A 17,320-nucleotide genomic window follows, 5' to 3' on the forward strand; every position below is an offset into this window, starting at 1 on the left:
TAAGTCTTCTGCTCTAAGGAGAGAATGGGAAGCCCCAAACAAAAGGAACATGACTTTGTGAAAGTATGATAAATGCCAAGCCCTTGCATCCATACTGTGGCTCTGTACTACAAAAGTGGATCTGTACTACAAAGGTGTACTTTCCAAAATAATACAGGTGGGGTTAAGGAAGATCTTTCTCCTAAAGACATCAGCCTCCAGCAAAAATTGAAAGCAGTTCCTGTAAAATCTGCTGGAATGAGAACAGATGTTACAGGAAGAATGTATATAAACTATGTAAGCTTGATTGCTTGTTTACATAGTATGCTGATAATATACTATGTTTCAGTTTAAATTTCTAGTAGCAAACTCTATGAAATAATAAACACAGAACACCAAAGCTCTTCCAGAGATGAGCAAACAATGAATTAAATTCAATATTCACAGAATAGCTTATTCAGTAAAACATAATATCACAATGTCTAGTGGCCTCTTAATTAAGTCTTAATTATTGATTTTCCACTAGTAAATTCAAAATTTTACTGCTGCTCTTTTTTCAAGATGTTCATGATTTTCTATCAGGATGGCAAAGAGTTACCAAAACACTCATCTGTGAAGGTTTTCCCACAGTGTTTTCCTATTATATTCCTTTGGTCATTTATGTTTAACATCAAAAATATATTCTTAAGCATTTCCTTGCTTGCATTATCATAGATTATCACAGACAATGCAAGCCAAGTTCCAAGGACAGCACTAAGTATATGCAACAAGGAATGAATAATCTGTCTAGACAAGAGATGAACCAACACCTTTCCTCTTCTCTCAGTTCTCCCAGCTGCTAACAGCTTGGATAACAAGCTGAATATTTGTTAATGCTTACACCTCTTCCATAAAAAAAAAAAAATTAGATTTGTCTAAACCAAGAAAAAACTTAAATCTTACCAACATCTATTTAAGGATTAAATCTCTGGTCTACTGAAAGGTTATAATGGTGAGCAAAGCCAAGGGATATTTCACATTCTTATCTGTCATACAGATAAACCAGTAAACCTCAGGCAGCATGTGACACTCACCTGGTGCAGCTTTTGCCAAAATTCAGGTCCATCCTCCATTTTTCTTAAGCTGGGTGGAATGTACCAAAAGCAGACGTTTGCATACTCCGGCTAAACAAGAGAACAAGTGACTCCGTGTAAGATGCAATAGATGGGACAGGGATACATATTACAGCTTTTCAAAGAGTTCTGCTTTATCGTGGGGGTTTTTTTGTGTGTGGGAAGGGTGGAGGGTGTGAGTTTATATCCTTTCCTTTAAAGCTTCCTTTTCCAAGCCATCTTTTGTTTCCTTTTTTTTCTTTATTTTTTAAACTAGAAATAATTTTTCCTATCATCCATTCCTGTTCTTGCTGCTAGGGGCTCCTTCTTAATTTCCTCTTCCTATAGCCATCTTTAACTCTGTTTTACTCAGTAAAAAACTTTGGCAAGAAAAAGTATAAGAGAGGCACAGAAAGGTAACTTACAGAATTCACATTTGAAGCAACTTTAAAGAATACATTTTCTTTTTAGTTCTTCGGAGTTTTCAAATGGGAATTTCCAATTATGCCATTTATGCAAAACACAAAAACTCAATTTTTGTGACAATTTAACACTTGCACACCTTGTCACTTTTCTACTGAGCAATGCCAATCTCCTCTCATATCACAGAGCACACTATACAGCGCTGGAGTTAATGCTGAATTTCTCAATTTCCACATTTTATAAGAATCTCAAGACCCCTTGCAGGGTGTGCACCATATCTTGAATGTATCTTGTCTAATATCTAAGCAGGCCTTTTGAGCAAAGACTGAGACTCCACATGTCTGCTTTTCTCCAGGGAAATAGTGCCTTTAAACTCAGTCGAGTTAGCTGCAAGGCTCCCAGCAGAAGTGGCTGTTCACCATGCATTTTAAAATAAGGCATTTTGTGCTTATGAAGTTTCTGTATCATATATGATTAAGAAAATTTTCCCAGCCGGCCGTCCAGGGTCTCTATATATTTCCTGTTAATTTGGAACTCTTTGTTTGTTTGTTTGTTTAATGGCATAGAGAACAATAATATGAGGAATAAATAACACCTTCTGACCGCATCCCACACAATCTTTAAGTCACTAAGTCAATCTTGACCTCCACTATTTGCAGCACAGCATTCAGATGGCAACTAGATTATAATATGGATTATGATAATTTGGATTGTGAACTCACACACCCCACTCCTCTCCCACATGCTATCCTCATTAGTATTAGCTGAAAGAAAAAAAAACAGTGTTAAAAGGGAGCTTGGTAGCTGAGTTACAACATCTCTTTGCCCCATGGTGGATGTGACTGTTATTATAGTCCCAGGCAACCTCCTGAACAAGGAGAGCCCACCAGCTGAGACATGTTCTTCCATGAAAAGCCACTGAGAGCTGCTCATATCATTTTCCGCTTCACTTCAAAGAATGCATTAAATACAATTTAATCATCAAGAAGAATATCATTGTCAGCAGGAACTGAGCTGCTAACCTGCCATGTGCTGCCACTGAATGGATTAAAGATCAGTTCTTAAAGTCCCATTTCTTTCCCCAAAGAGCTTGCTTTGAGTACACATGTAAACACAGACCCTGAAAAGGCAGCGCCTTCCCCATAAGAACAAGCACTAGCTCAGTGTTACAGGGTTTATTGCAAAACTATCTAAAATCAGATGGCAGGAGCAGACAGATGGCATACATTACCATATTGCCATTGCCTATATTGCCTTCTTGATTATCTCAGTTTCCTTTCACACATCAAATACATCATCGCCCTCTGAAAATACCATTCATCCTAGAAAACTACCCCCAGCCATGCTTCACACTCTATTTCTGCTAATCTTGCCACAGGTCTTTTCCAAGCAGGTAAGCAATTATACCACAGAAGAGTTCAAGATGACTCAAGCACAAGCAGCATTTCCAGGCTTTAGAGCAATTCTCATTACAGGCTTTTTCCTCACTGCATGTATCAGAGGATCATCTTCCTAAGATTCTTGTCTGAAGCCCATCTTCCCTTCAGCGAGGCCTTGCACAGCTGGGCCTCGCTGCCTCATAGCAGCTTTTCTTTGAATTCTCATTGCTTATCCCCTTGCACTCGTGAAAACTTTCTTAGCCCTTTCAACTTCTCAATTCATAGGAAAACTCATAGAACAACTCATAGAACTCAAGAAGCTCAACTTCTTTCTCAGAGTCCAGACTACAAAACTCCCTTCAAACCCACTTTAAATCCAGGTGTCCCACTCCCGCAGGAACTACACAACAGCCTCTGCTCTTACCAAGAGTTTTCACATCTACAGCAGATATGGACTCTCTGCTAAGGTCTACAATAAAAAGAAATGGACAGCTTTCAACAGACTTGCCACTTTGCTAACCCCACCCTGTACTGCTGGCCTAAAATTCTTCAACTGATCAGCAGTTTTCAAAGTTAAAGAGAAAAGTTTACATTGTATTAAATATTTTTCATATTTTTTATTTTGTCTAGCCTAACCTGGAATGCTCACAGTGACACTTATTCCATTTCCCATCCTCCTCTATGTACTCTCTTCTTCCTGATCCCACATACAAGCCTGTCTTTCATACAGGTACATTTCCAACAATTCAAAAGGTTTTATAAAAAATGACAGGTCTTTGCAACATCCTCAGACATCAACCTTATTAAAGAGCTGAGGACAGGTGGAAAAACAGTACTTAAGCTCTATTCCCTTCACTCACTCTACCCCAAGCAAGATCACCAAACAGGAAATAAGCTGACAGGTTTAGTAAAATAAGTGAAACACACAACTTTTGGGTAGTTTTTAGGAAGATGGGAGTCAAAATAGAACTAGGGAAAAAAATATGGACTTTAAAAATAAAAAGTCCATTTTTAGGATGAAACTATTTTTCCATCCAGCACAGTTTCATCCGTAGGTCTGGCAAGCACTGTTTTTTTACGGCCAGCCTCTTCACTCTCACAAAAAAGGGCTCCATCTATGCCCCCTGAGGCAATACAGGACCAGAAGCTAGGAAATTAGGTAGAATGATGGTAGGGAACACAGCCCATGTTATGTGTGTTCAGTCATATCTGTGGATCTCCACTATATAATCTTACTAGATTAGATTCTTTAAATACAAATTGGTTATTGACTAAAAAGAACAAAATCAGACAATGGACACTTCCTAACAATAACAACAGTTCAGTTCTCCTTTCACTTACCTCCAAAAGAAGCTGGAATCCCTCTCTTTTTTTAATTTCCTCCACCAGATACCTGTAATTAAAAAATCAGGGGGTTAAAGCACAGAACAAAACAATATTCATAGCAACAGAAAAAAAAGAAAAAAAAAAGTCTTAAACGTATTTTTTTCCTTTTCTTTTTTCCACACTAAGAAAACAACAGAGTTAAACCTCATTTCTACCTGCTGTGAAAATGCAATAGCTATCAGTTCCTAGGAACAAAGAAGGCCACAGCCAGCCAAGGAGCACTGAGGAGAAGCCAAATTCTGTCCTCAGGCACAGATTTTCAGCAGAGCCACATGGCACAAATTGATCCCATTTGCATCAGGTGGTGAACTTTCCCAATGCAAATTAATACCTCCATCCCTTGTTGTCAAGTGCCAGTGCTGGGCTGCCAGGTTATTTCACGGTCACTCTGACACTTCTTGCATTCTACTATCACCAGGATCTCTTAGCTTAGCCCAAAATTTAAAAATTGGAACATACTTCAAGCTCAGCAATTTTCCCAGTACTGCCCACATTCCACACTGTCCACAGTGCAACTCTCCATTCAGTGGGCCCCTGCTTATGTACAACAATCCCTGGACCTCCTATGTCAGCAGTGTATTAAAAAGGGAATTTCTTTTCTTTCTCAACTGTCACATGTGAAAAACATAGAAGCCTTCAATGGAAAGATGGTTTTGAATCAAAATTTTGGATACAAACAGCTACAATTTACAGAAATTCTTAAAACATGACCACAACCTTGCCATGGCACATATCACACAGGAATTCTCAAGCAAGGAGGACACAGATGGGAATTCTCTCTTTCTTCCCCCCAGCCAAAGCATTACAAAAAAAATTTCAACAAAAAATTTCAAAAAATTTACTGCAAAATTCACACTGCTTTTCCATTCCATCAAAATTTTAGTCTTCCACGTGAAGATACTTCTGTCTAACATTAACAAACTCGACACAGTTAAACTACTGATTGTGTACAAATCTGTTCTTCTCTTGCATTCACTATTTGGCATTTTCCTGTCTGAGGCTGCATTACTGGTCATCACACAAGTAATTCTGTTCAGTGAGAAAGAGAAATATTGTGAAAATAAAACCTCCCTTGGTCCTACCCACACACCTGAAACTTGCCCCCAGCAGGGACACCTCTAGCACAAATGTCTCTGCAACGCCCTCTCCTCAGCAGACGTGCTGCAGGAACAGGCTGGCTGGGGAAGCAATAAACAATACCCTAGATGGCACACATTTTTCCAAACAGCTCCTGGGGAGTTGTCACGCTGTTTATCATTAACAAGTGCTGTGCCTGTGACTCACTACCTCCCAGCACACATCCCAGCAAAGCCACAGCTGTGGTGGAGGGCCAGTGCCCACAACACACAGCTCAGGAGTTGCGCCGTGCGCTGCCGAGGTGTTTCCTCTCATTGGAACGAGTCATGGTCATTTCTGCGGTGACCCTTCAGATCCTCCTGTGTGCATTTGTTTGTTATCTGGCTGTTAATGTCCACACTACTGCTTAGGTTGAAAGAGAGACACGATTGTCTGTAGGGCAATTATCTTATGTCAAACAAGCTTGCTGCTTCTCTTCTGTTTATTAAAAGATACTTGTCTGTGCCATAAAACCAACATTCAGCAACATCAGCAGGCTATTCACAGGACAGTGGCCTTCAAATTTTTTTTTCTTTTAATAAATTCCGAAAATGAAACCTCTGCATAATCACTTGCCTTTTTCTCTCTCTTTTCTTTTTTTTTTTTTTTTTAAGGTCTTGAATTGTTAGAGCAATTTTGCCATGATAATACCTTTCCCTCTTCCCTCCAGTGCCTTTATTTTATATCACCTAGGTAAAAAATCTGACGTAGGCTATCTGATGTCAGTCAGGTTCACAACACTGTTAATCATGTTCTTAACTACACTGCCAATAACCTAAGAAGGCAGCCATTAGAAAATCCATTGCCCATGATTTATCTTGCCAGGATCATTTGATGGCAGTGGAGCAATTTACTTTGTGCATCTTTCCACAGTTGACAGTGAAGTTTTATTATCATGTCACAGTTGTAGTATGTTAGAAGGGCTTGAGTCTTAGTGAAGACCAAAGTACACAGAGAAATGTCATTTGCTATGATTAAGCCTTGCAGAAAATGAGAGGTGGAGATCATCTGCCGTGAATGTAGACATATGCCTGCTAACAGTGGGTGTCAGAGGAAACAGGCAGAAAAATTCCAAAGAAGATGAAGCATAAAATGCAGAGGTGCTTATATAGTAACTATAGTTGTATTCTAAAAGCAGTTTACTTCTATTTTCTTTTTATTGTACTTTATAAAGCAACATCCCTACATCAAAAGTAATTGGGGGGAAGAAAATGCACAAAAAAATTTTGAAGTGATCAGCTGGATGCTCTGCTCTACATATTTAAAAAGCAAGCCTTGCTAAATAGATAGCATAACAATGATCCTGGGATATTTTATACCCTGAAAGCATGATTCATCTCCAGAACAAGAAGATGTTACTGGAATAGTCAATAGGCAAAGCTTGCTGCATCAGAAATACATGCCTGCAATTACCCTAAAACCGTTTCAGCTCTGCTTGGCTACCAGGAAAAAATAAAAAGCAATCTTGCCCCTAAATTCTATAGTCAGTGGACTAATTCCAGAATTAATCCAGATCTGTGTTCAGGAACACTGAAATACTACCCTTGCAATTGAAGTAACATCTAATGCAACAAATGAGGAGAAAGGCTGCATAGCTGAGTAATTGGTAAACATGGTGCAGTGCCCATATCCATGCAAACTCAAGATGGCAATGCCACTACTGTGAAGAATCTATTTCATCAGATAATGTCTAAAAATTAAATTTCTTCCTAATGGAAAAACAAACCAAAAACCAGAAGAGACAAGTCAGTCACTCCTCAGAAGTGTTGGCATCTGAATCCTAATGTTAAACAGAAATATCGATCCCAGAAATGTCATTAATCACTACACAGTCAGTCAAATGACCTTGGCCAGTGACCTTGATAAGACTGAATTCTCCTACTGATAGTGGAAAGGATTACTTACTCTGAACAGACAAAGAATGGTACAATGCTTTGCAAAAAAAACAAGGTACAATTTAACCAGAACATATTAAAAAACACATAACCAGCCAAATAACTGAGTGGCTTTAAAGAAACAAAATAGAGAAAAAAAGTCACAGCTTTTTCAGCTTTTCTAGTTATGGTTCTTTCTTTTTATTCCTTTCAAATCCACTCTGGGTTTAGGTCAGGAGCATTTTTATTTTTACTTTAAGAAACTTCATTAGAGTCAGACTATTCCTTTAATTTTGACTGAAGTAAACATTCAATTCTTTTCTACTTGTTATTTCATATAAAAAGTAAATGTCAATACCAATTATTTGACTTAAGGCATTCTGTAGCTAGTTTGGAGTAGTTTTCATTGCTTTTTCTCTTGTATAAATTCTGAACATACATTTTACTTAAAGTGAACTTCTTTTAATAGTCCATTATCTTATTTCAAAATAGTTTCTTCTAAGAGAAGAAAAAAAAGAAAGAAGCTCTTAGAAGAGCTTCTTCTTAGAAGCTCTTCTAAGAAGACCTCTGTCTGGAAGTCTCTTGCCAGAAACCAAGACATCACCATCACTTTATAAACATTTTCTACCAAGAATTTTGCTGAATTTACTTGTGAAACTCAGTTCTGCAAGACCAAAAACTTAATGAAATTGAAGAGGACGGGTGTGGGGAAGAGCACAAGAAAAAGGTGTTTCAGTCAATAACAGAATGTACTATAAGCATTAAGAACTTAACAAACTCGAGAAAAACCACTCAGTGTGTCAGATCAATATTGCTTTCATAAACCTCTGCCTTTCACAAGGAATAATGTGAACAGGAAAATCTGGCTCTTCCCAGACACAGCTTGGATTCTGGCACTTCTTTTACACCAACACCAGAACACACAGTTGAGGTAAAAGAAAGTGTTTTGGTAACTTTGTCCTGTGTCTAGTTCAGATAACATAAATGTTCCACAATACAGTCTTATTTTGACTTCCATGTTTACCAACATTTATGCTTATTGCTTAAAGCAATAATTACTATTAAATACTGTAGCAAATCTAATAACACTAATTATTGTTGTTATTAGTTCCCCCAGTTATACACAAATGAAACAATAGAGGCAAAATGTAACAATGGAGTCTGCTCCTGGATATCAGCAGTGCCAAATTTTTGGCAAACCAAGCAGACTAGACACACTCAAAACTGTGAGGCAGTACCTTGCCAAAGCCAGTGCCCTGTTTACTCTCTCCTCAAGGCCTGTAGTTCCCAATGCTTTCCACATCAGCCAGAATTTGAATGCATCCGGACGCCTGCTGCACTGGACGGACTTGTCACCAGTGTCATAGCTGACATCATAGAACTTGTCCTGCTGGAACAGGTACGCAGCCTCGGCAGAGTAACACTTCTTCAGGAGGCCCTATGAGGAAACACGATGGAGACTTCCATTGGTGATAAGCATTTTCAAACCTCCTCACAAGCCAAGGCCTTTATTTTCCTGTCTGTATCAAATGCTTATTAAAACAGATCTGGATAGGCAGAATACCTTCCAAAGCTTATGGTGTAGTTTAAGAAACCTGGATAAGACTAAAGTCAGTGAATTCACATTGACAACCAGCAAACTCTTTTTTATGATCATTATCTTTATAATGTCATGGAAGAGTGGCAGGCTGAAGAGGAATTTTGACTCAGATCTCAAGAAATCATGGGAGTGGGTACCACAGAAACAGTTGGCCTAAAACATATATGTATGTGAAAGAGAGAAAAAGGAGACACTCATGACCACTGCTCTAGTCTTTAGATCATAGAATCACAGAATATTTTAAGTTGGAAGGGACCCACAAGGATCGAGTCCAATCCAAGTGAACAGCCCTTACAGAGACTGAATCCACAGTCTTGGCACTGTAAGCACCATGATCAAGAATAACCTCAGAGGAACTTCCTACATGTTCACAAACAGCTCAATCTGTTCCTGCCTTGGTTAGTGGCAGGTAGGGAAGATTTTAGCCCAAATAAATTTTTAGCCCTTGCTGTCAAATAGTCACTGTGGGTTCAGCATAGGCTGACTGAGCAGAAAAACCACAAGGAGATTAGTACAACCCAATATTTTCTCTTTCACATTTCAGACAAATGTAGCATTTAAAAATAAACTTAAGAAAATATACTTTCACATATGCTAATCACGATTTCTAAATAAAATTATTTTTATTCAGCAATCTTCAGCCTACAGCTTCTGAGAAGCAACCCGGGCAGAGATGAGCAACACAAAATAGACAAAGATTAATGAGTGATGTGGCAAGTTCCAGCAGAGAACAAGGCTGAGAAACAGAAAGCACTGAGGCTGTTAGAGGTTTAAAGGTACAGGGGAAGAGAAGAGACATAGGCCTGACCATTGGCTGAAGAATGAAATTTCAAAATATATTCTGTAAGACTATGAAGCAGAGAGGAGGGCTGGCAGAAAGCAAGTTTCAAGAACAGAGATCAGGGTGGCCCTGCAAGGGGCCAGGAGACAGAAAACATGGATTTGTTAGTGGTGAGAAGAGCACAACTCATTTTCCAATTCAATATCACTCTTCAATTTGAACAAAACAGGCATTTCTCATTTCACCCCTTTTCTCAGCATCTGCTGCAAGTCTGATTTTGAAATGGCACAGTATCTGATATCACTCTTAATCAAAGTGTCATATTCCCACCACAGAAGTATGATTCTTGATCTACATTCTAATACCCTACTTATGACTTTGGGACTGGCAATAAAACAGAGTAAAAAGGTCAAGACAATAAAAAAAATAAAATTAATGAACTGGCATACACAGAATAACTCTGCCTCTCTCCTAGGCTTTTTAATTCCCTCCACAAAAGCAAAGCAAACAAAAAACCCCACCTGCACACCTATTTGTAGAGCACAGAAGAAGAACACCACCAAGGTTTCTCCACAATTTCCGTAAGGGTTTGACAATCCCATTGTAATATTTGTTTGGTAAAAGTACAGCAAATTTGGTCGGAACTCCTTAGTCACTGGAGAAGCACATTAAGCCTTGTGAAAAGACAGTTTATATGACAGCTTGGGGAAAAAAAAAGGGCTAGTGTCTTCTCTCCCTTTGCAGAGTGATAACGTGCAGCTGCAGCACAGGGTAGCCACAGCTGGAAAGCCAATAATGGATGCAGTGTTTTGCAGCATATAATATTCCAATACCTACTTTCCAATTTTCTCAAATACAGAAAGGCAAGAAGATGGCATTAGAAACTACACAATAGTCAAACACTGAGGCATTCATACGTTTGAGGGGTTTTTACAGCTTTTTTTTCCTCTGGCTAGTGGCTGCACAACAAGAAACAGGAGTCATTCTGTCAAGACATTGTGCTCTATTTATTTAGACCTTCATACCTTTATTTTCAGGAGAATAACAAGTTTACTAGACATGGTGCTTAAAAAAGAAAAAAAAAAGTAAAGAGGCAGCAACATCCATAAATTTAAGCTAATTGCTTTGTCTCTTACTGACTTCAAATGTTGAATGATGTATCTGCAGTGAGTGTGCAGCAGGGTTGGTCAATATGGCACTATCTTCTGCCTCATCAAAATGCAATACAGCTGCACAATAGAGGATGTTACAGAATAATAGTTCCCTTCATGCCTATTATCTAGCAAATAATAACCATTGTTTGTCACAAGAAACCTAAACGCAGTTGGCAATATTACAAAAGACTGAGAAGTTCACTTAAGATCACAGGATGGTTGCAGAGTTACATATTTTTTTAAAAAAAATACTCTAGAGTTAAAACGCAACAAATAGTTGGATGGCCCTGAGTAAGCTTGTATTGTTGATAATGTAGTTCACTAAAAAAACAAAACAAAACAAAACAAAAAAAACCAACCCCACACAGATGCTGTCCTCATCTCCTGGTGCATCTGACAATATATATCTGACAATATCTGGCGAAGCTGACAATATATGTTGGCTTGATGATCCTTTTCCACCTGCTTATCTTACTAAGATACTGATACTATCAATCTCCAGAGGCAACTACAGTGACATCCTCCTGCATGACACTAGAGCAGAGAGGAAAAGAAACAAAAATCATCCTTTGTGAGAAAGAGAGAAATATTCCAGAAGGAAGGTGGAGGAGAAAGAGAAGGGAAAAGAAAGGGAATGAAAAATAAAATAGTCAATTTTTCTAGTCAAATGATGAAAAAGTAGAAAAAAAAAAAAAAAAAAAAAAAAAAAGAAAGGAAAGAAATATGCTTTAAATATGCCTTCTAACTCAGCATTCTCAGTACCAAGAAGCTCCCAACAGTTTTCCACACAGTAACTGAGCTGCTACATCTGCCCATAAGAATTGCAAAAGTTTTATTAGAACTGGCCCTTTGGACAGCTTTGAGTTTCTGTCTTCAGCATCTTTTATCTTTCTATCCTTTTAATGCAAGTTAAATCTCAGCCTTACAGTCAGTCTGTTAAAGTTTAGGAAGTGGAAATACTATTTTCATAGAGGGCCCAGTCCACCATGAAGTTTCAAAGAGCTTTTGAATTTGATGAAGTCTATGCATAGTTTTTGTGTGTACTAATTAATGGTAAAATGATGAAAAAATATGGATACTGAAAGCAAGAGCTCCAGTTTCATAATTCAATATATTTTTCTCATTGAACAGACTTACCTACAGCAAGTCTTCTGATCTCTTTCCATTTCAATTTCATTAATAAAATATCTTTTTCCCCAAAACAAGCCTCTCCGTGACTTGCCTTTTCTGAGGCAATAAGGACAATCTTTTGAACAGCATACTTGAAAATTGTCAAAAGCAGTGCAGTGTGAAAGGACACTATAGCAATTCATTTCAAGAGGTGAGAAGGAGTTCTCAGTCGTATTAAACCCAAGCAAAAGCAATGAGAATAGAGCATTTCCTGTAGCTGTCCCAGAGGGGAACCAGGGAGGCATATATCTCTATGATATTGCTGATGATGAGGAAGAGATTACATGTGGATGGCTACCATCACCACCTTAATCAATTATATTCTGTACTAAAATGAGATTTCATTAGCTACATTGAGACTTTATTCTTAACTTATAAGTAAAAATTCTGCTTATTACCTAGAACTGATTCTTAATTACCGAAATTAGTGCTTTACCCTCACGAGTCACAGAACTTTGGCACTGGTGATAAACAGTAGTTCTCTGTTTATATGTAGATAATATTCACACAGATATGGAAGACAGCAGGAACGAATTGGAGTAGCTCTGTGGTTTTAAGAGAGTATGTACAACCCAACATCAATTCCTAGCATTTTAAGAACATATAAGACCAAAATTGACTTCACCGATATTTTGAGATTATTGGTCCATCTACCTTTGTGTTCAACTGCAATTCATGACTCAGAAATTTTTTTGAGTAAGACTATCTTGTTGGAGAAGTGATGAAAGTTACTGAGGGCATGGCAGTAAAAAAGGAATAGCTGAGCACTTCTTGAGTCCTTTAAGCACTGAGGAACTACAGTCATTGATCTGAGCTTTTACAAAGGATTAACCAATCTTTCTTTCCCTTGGGTGAAATTGCTTCTCACTTCTAATCAAGTTAAACAAGTATGTCTCTCTTCTATCTCTACCTTCCTTGGAAATATTCCAATTTTGTTTCACTAAGGCTGGAAGATATTCTTTTATCAATGTTTCCTTGCAATCAATCTTTTTTTTTTTTTTTTTAATCTGCACAGGAAAATATTTAATTACAATGTTTCATTCTAACAGGCCAGTTGCAGTGCCTTAAATATATTAACACTGCTAAAACCCATTGAAGTAGTAATACAAAAGAAAAAAAAAGCCACTATTACTTTTGTTAATGGGAAATTACAGTGCTAGCAGTACAACTGAAATGTGATGACATCTTCTAAAGATTATCTTTCATACAAAAAGTATGAAAGAGAAAAAGAGAAACTGACAGGGATTAGTTTGCTCACTTATAATCAGCTGAGCCTAATTCTGAAGCATTCCACAATTTCCAAATGGATCTCAAAGCAAATGGGAAGACGGACTAACAAAGCTTCCTTAATCAGTCTTTCAATGGGAGATCTGGTAATTCATAAATTGGACTTAACATTCATGATTAACATTTTGCTGCTTTGATTTCTTGTAGAATTGAGAACTTCAGAATCCACCTGAGGTTCTTTGAACATTCACTAATAGAGCAATGTGTGCCAGACTCTTCCAGTTCACATCTCAGCATCCAGCTCCCACTGATGCATCCAAACTATGGTGTGAAAGAATTGTGTTCACACATAAACGTGTGCTTCATCTTAGCCATAGGTATTTATGTGCTTTAGGAGAAGTGGAACATGCTCCCAAGTTAGAAACTGATACATGTACTTTTCCTTTCTCTTTCTGGTGCAAAAATAGCACTTTTAATGAGAAACTGGATTTAGCTGCCTGTTCTGGTATGGAATGGATCAAAGTAAAGCAACACTTTTCTGTCATAGTGTCTTAAATATGCATTTGATCTTTTTTTTCTTAAGGATTTATATTCCAGCTAGTTAATAAGAAAGTACTCAAATCTGTATGTGTCTGTTTGCATATAAAGACTTCACTGGCACATACACAGAATGAGTAAGAGCTGATTTTCTAGGAGTTAGACAGAGTAAAACATCCTTCCTTCCCAATGCAGACAAATCTGCAGTCCAGAACATGTCTCACTGTACAACAGGATCTGATGCTGTGATCCATAATACTTCTGTTTTCACCCCTCAAAGACATAAGATTCAGCTTGACAAGTATTTCTAACACAATATTGCCTAGCTGTGGTTTAAAAGTGGAATTGGATCACTCTACCAGACCTTGCACTGCACAGAAGGGAACCACAAAAAGGCTAAAGTTGGAACAGTATTCATAAAGTGATTTGAAAAGCTAGATGAGCTAGAACAATCCTCTACATTTCTTTCCTTTTTCTTCCTGAGAAATTTCCACTATTCAGTCCAAGTAGCCTAATCATTACCTGGGGCAGTCTCTATGTACTGGGCCTAATTAGTTAAAAATACAGCACTGAAATCTTCCTAAGTCTGCAATTAAGACACCATATTAATCTCAGTCAACAGCTTTATTATGTTTGTTTTTCAGCTCAGAATAAAGATAATGTGATGGATGGTAACCCTGAAATCTAATCCTCTACAATCACCCATGGTGTAACCTAAGGAAATGAGGTGGCACACTTCTCCTAGCTGTCCTGCCATATCTCACCCCTGACCTAGAGCAATCAGCTCCAAGAGAGTGCTGATTTGCAACTGTGCTCTTTGGTCCTCATCAGTTCTTACTAACAGGAGTTAGTAACAAATTACATGGATAGGTAACCCCAGCAGCTGAATAGAAAATATCAGTTGTTTTGACAGAGATTTATAAAAGCAATTTATAAACCATGGCCACAAAATAGTGATGCAAACCTTAGGGGCTCAATATCTTTGTGATGCTCAGTCACTCATAACCAATGGAGTATAAGCTAAAACTCACCCATAATGGTGGGCAGTTGGCATAGGTTTTAGCAGGTTTGATTTTTAAATGAAGCTTCTTACTGTTTGGTTTATTTTTTTCCTTTAAAATAAAAGAATGCTACAAAGACACAAGAAGGGATTTTTGCTACATTGCAGATTCATCTTGAGACCAGAGGTCTGTTGTTTTCTTGCTAGGCCTTTAAATTAGTCATGGCTTTTGGGAAGTCTAAATCACCCTGCTGATGAGCAAGAACTGGTAGAGCATGAAGAGAAGGCTCAGCACCTTTACCTGCATGTGCTCTGACTCCCATCCCTCTCCCACTCTGGTGCTCCCTCCCATACAAGGGGATGTGAAGATGAGCTCTGCCTGCTTTGAAAGGACACAGCACTGCTGCAGTCCCGATGGATGACAGCTATTCTGAAAGCTTTGATAAGCTTGGTGTCAGACTGTGCCAGGCCCAGGTGACAAATACTCCATTCCAAATGCAAACCATGTGCAGAAGTTAACAAGCAAGGGCACTAGCTGCAAAATTTGACCACTTGTGAGTACAGTGATTTGGGTCATTTTCCCCTTGCTCTTTTATTCACCCTTTATTAATTGATTAAGTGGCGAAATTCAAAATAATATAATTCAGCCTTTGTACTGCAGTATAGTAAAACTGACTTTCGGCTGTTTTCTAATTATTTCCACTTTCATATTACAGCAATGACAGCCTATTAGAATTAAAAAAAAAAAAAAAAAAAAAAGAGAGAGAGAGAAAATGAAAATTTTATAAAAGGTCAGGAGGGCTTACAGAGTTGTCTTTCACCAGAAGAGCACAGCACTGGATTCCTGCCAACAGCATTTTATGGGGATTCCAGGCAACAGAATCAGCCCTGCAAAAATCATAAATGGAGAAAGGGAGGTGAAAATTGCACCTATAATCATGGGTACTTAAGAATCAAAAAAGAGCACACACAATCCAAGCAGACAAAGCAGATTTCCCATATACCCACCCCCACCACAGGTTCAGAAATCTCTCCAACTACTTTTAAAAATGCAGCATTTCTGGAAGCCAACAGGCCACAAAACTTCCACCTCAATCCCCAGTAAGTGAGCTTACTAGGATTTATATGGACTAAATTGACTTACCTGTGGATACCATGAAGAAGTCTGCGATGCTTCCTTGATATCAAAGCTGAGCCACCCCAAGAAGCCTGTTGGGACATTTATAGAGCCATGAAAATGCTATTTGTATAAAGTTATTTTGATAATACTTCAACTAATACTTTCTAAAGACATCTTATCTCATTTAAAACTTCATTTACTACACAGTTAGTGGGCTAAATTTTGTCTTTAGTTTCATCTCCTGAAAAAAAGATGACAGCCTGGGGGTATGCCTGAAACAGAGGAGGTTGTGGTCTGTGCCACTACATGAGCCACAAATCACAGTGACCCTTCTGTGTGAGCAAGGGCAATGAACTGAAATATCCTTGCATAACCAGACTCATTTGTGATACCAAATAGAGTTGCTTCCTTTTCCCCAGCCTTAAACTATCAGTGACAGCAGAAAGCCCCACACCTTCTTCCTGCTAGTCAATTCCCTCCTGAGAATTTCACAGGGGAAACAGTGGACAGCAAAAATCTCTGGCAAGTGCAAAGGCCAGGCTCAGGTTTTGCACAGATATTCATATATGTCATTCAAGCAAGGTCTGTCAGCTGGCAGTAGCAGTATTTCTGTCACTAGCAACCCAACTGACCTTAAAATGACTTAAGACTCCCTCAGCTCACCTAAGAACTACGTGTGTGCTCTAAGAGCCACTTAGACCTTCTCTGTAGTGAGGAGCTCCTTACTGAAACTGCTTATTTAGTTCCATCTGCTGCAGACACCCAGCTTTGGGTGATAGTCATACTCATCTGGCAGATGAGTCTTTCCAGGGACTATAGAAGGAACCAAGACAACAAGTTTTTATTACATAAGTTTAATTTCTGGACAACTTCAATCAGGAAATGTGATTCTTTTTCATTAATTCTGCAAGGATCATCAGATGCTGTGAACCTTCAACTCCCAAACAGCATTTATCCACAGTGGAAAGGCGAGGAGATAATGTAAACACTAGACATGTCACACAGTGCATTTGACAAGTTACTGCTAAATAAATAAATATATAAAATAACCTTCAATATTCATGCAGGCAGAATGCACTTAAGCAAACTACCTGTGAAGCTAGCAAACCTCTTCAGAGACACACAAAAGACATCAGTCCACAAAACATTTGGACTCAGTTTATTAAAAAAAAATTGTAAAGAAAAAGAAAATCACTGATGTAAAGGTTCCTGACCTAAGCATAGAAAACATTGGTTGTTTAGTTTTTGTTCCTTTTTTCTTTCCTTGAAATGAAAATAAGTGATAGCTGATGTATGAATTTATCATCGGTATTATGAATTCATATATATATATAAAAGATATATGAATTTATCAGCCTGCTTCACAGGCCACACATTAGGAACAAGATCTGTTGTCTCTGGGAGACAGGAAGGCAAAGGCTCACAAGGGAGATGAAAGTTATTAACTTGTCTTAAAAAGTCATTCTCATTAGTGCCACACACA

The 17,320-nt window shown here is 38.2% G+C and overlaps 1 protein-coding gene across 1 annotated transcript in view; it reads right to left on the reverse strand.

The window, feature by feature from the left end:
- Nucleotides 1-17,320, reverse strand: part of GADL1 (glutamate decarboxylase like 1) — a 70,537-nt gene that overhangs the window by 32,748 nt on the left and 20,469 nt on the right. The window contains exons 9-13 of the mRNA XM_066320249.1: nt 15,862-15,926; nt 15,524-15,605; nt 8,487-8,686; nt 4,214-4,265; nt 1,053-1,142 (exon numbers count right to left, since the gene is read on the reverse strand). Coding sequence (XP_066176346.1) covers nt 1,053-1,142; nt 4,214-4,265; nt 8,487-8,686; nt 15,524-15,605; nt 15,862-15,926 — 489 coding nt within the window. The remainder of the gene's footprint in view (nt 1-1,052; nt 1,143-4,213; nt 4,266-8,486; nt 8,687-15,523; nt 15,606-15,861; nt 15,927-17,320) is intronic.

The sequence above is a fragment of the Sylvia atricapilla genome, chromosome 1 (genome assembly GCF_009819655.1).
Source record: "Sylvia atricapilla isolate bSylAtr1 chromosome 1, bSylAtr1.pri, whole genome shotgun sequence".
Taxonomy (NCBI): domain Eukaryota; kingdom Metazoa; phylum Chordata; class Aves; order Passeriformes; family Sylviidae; genus Sylvia; species Sylvia atricapilla.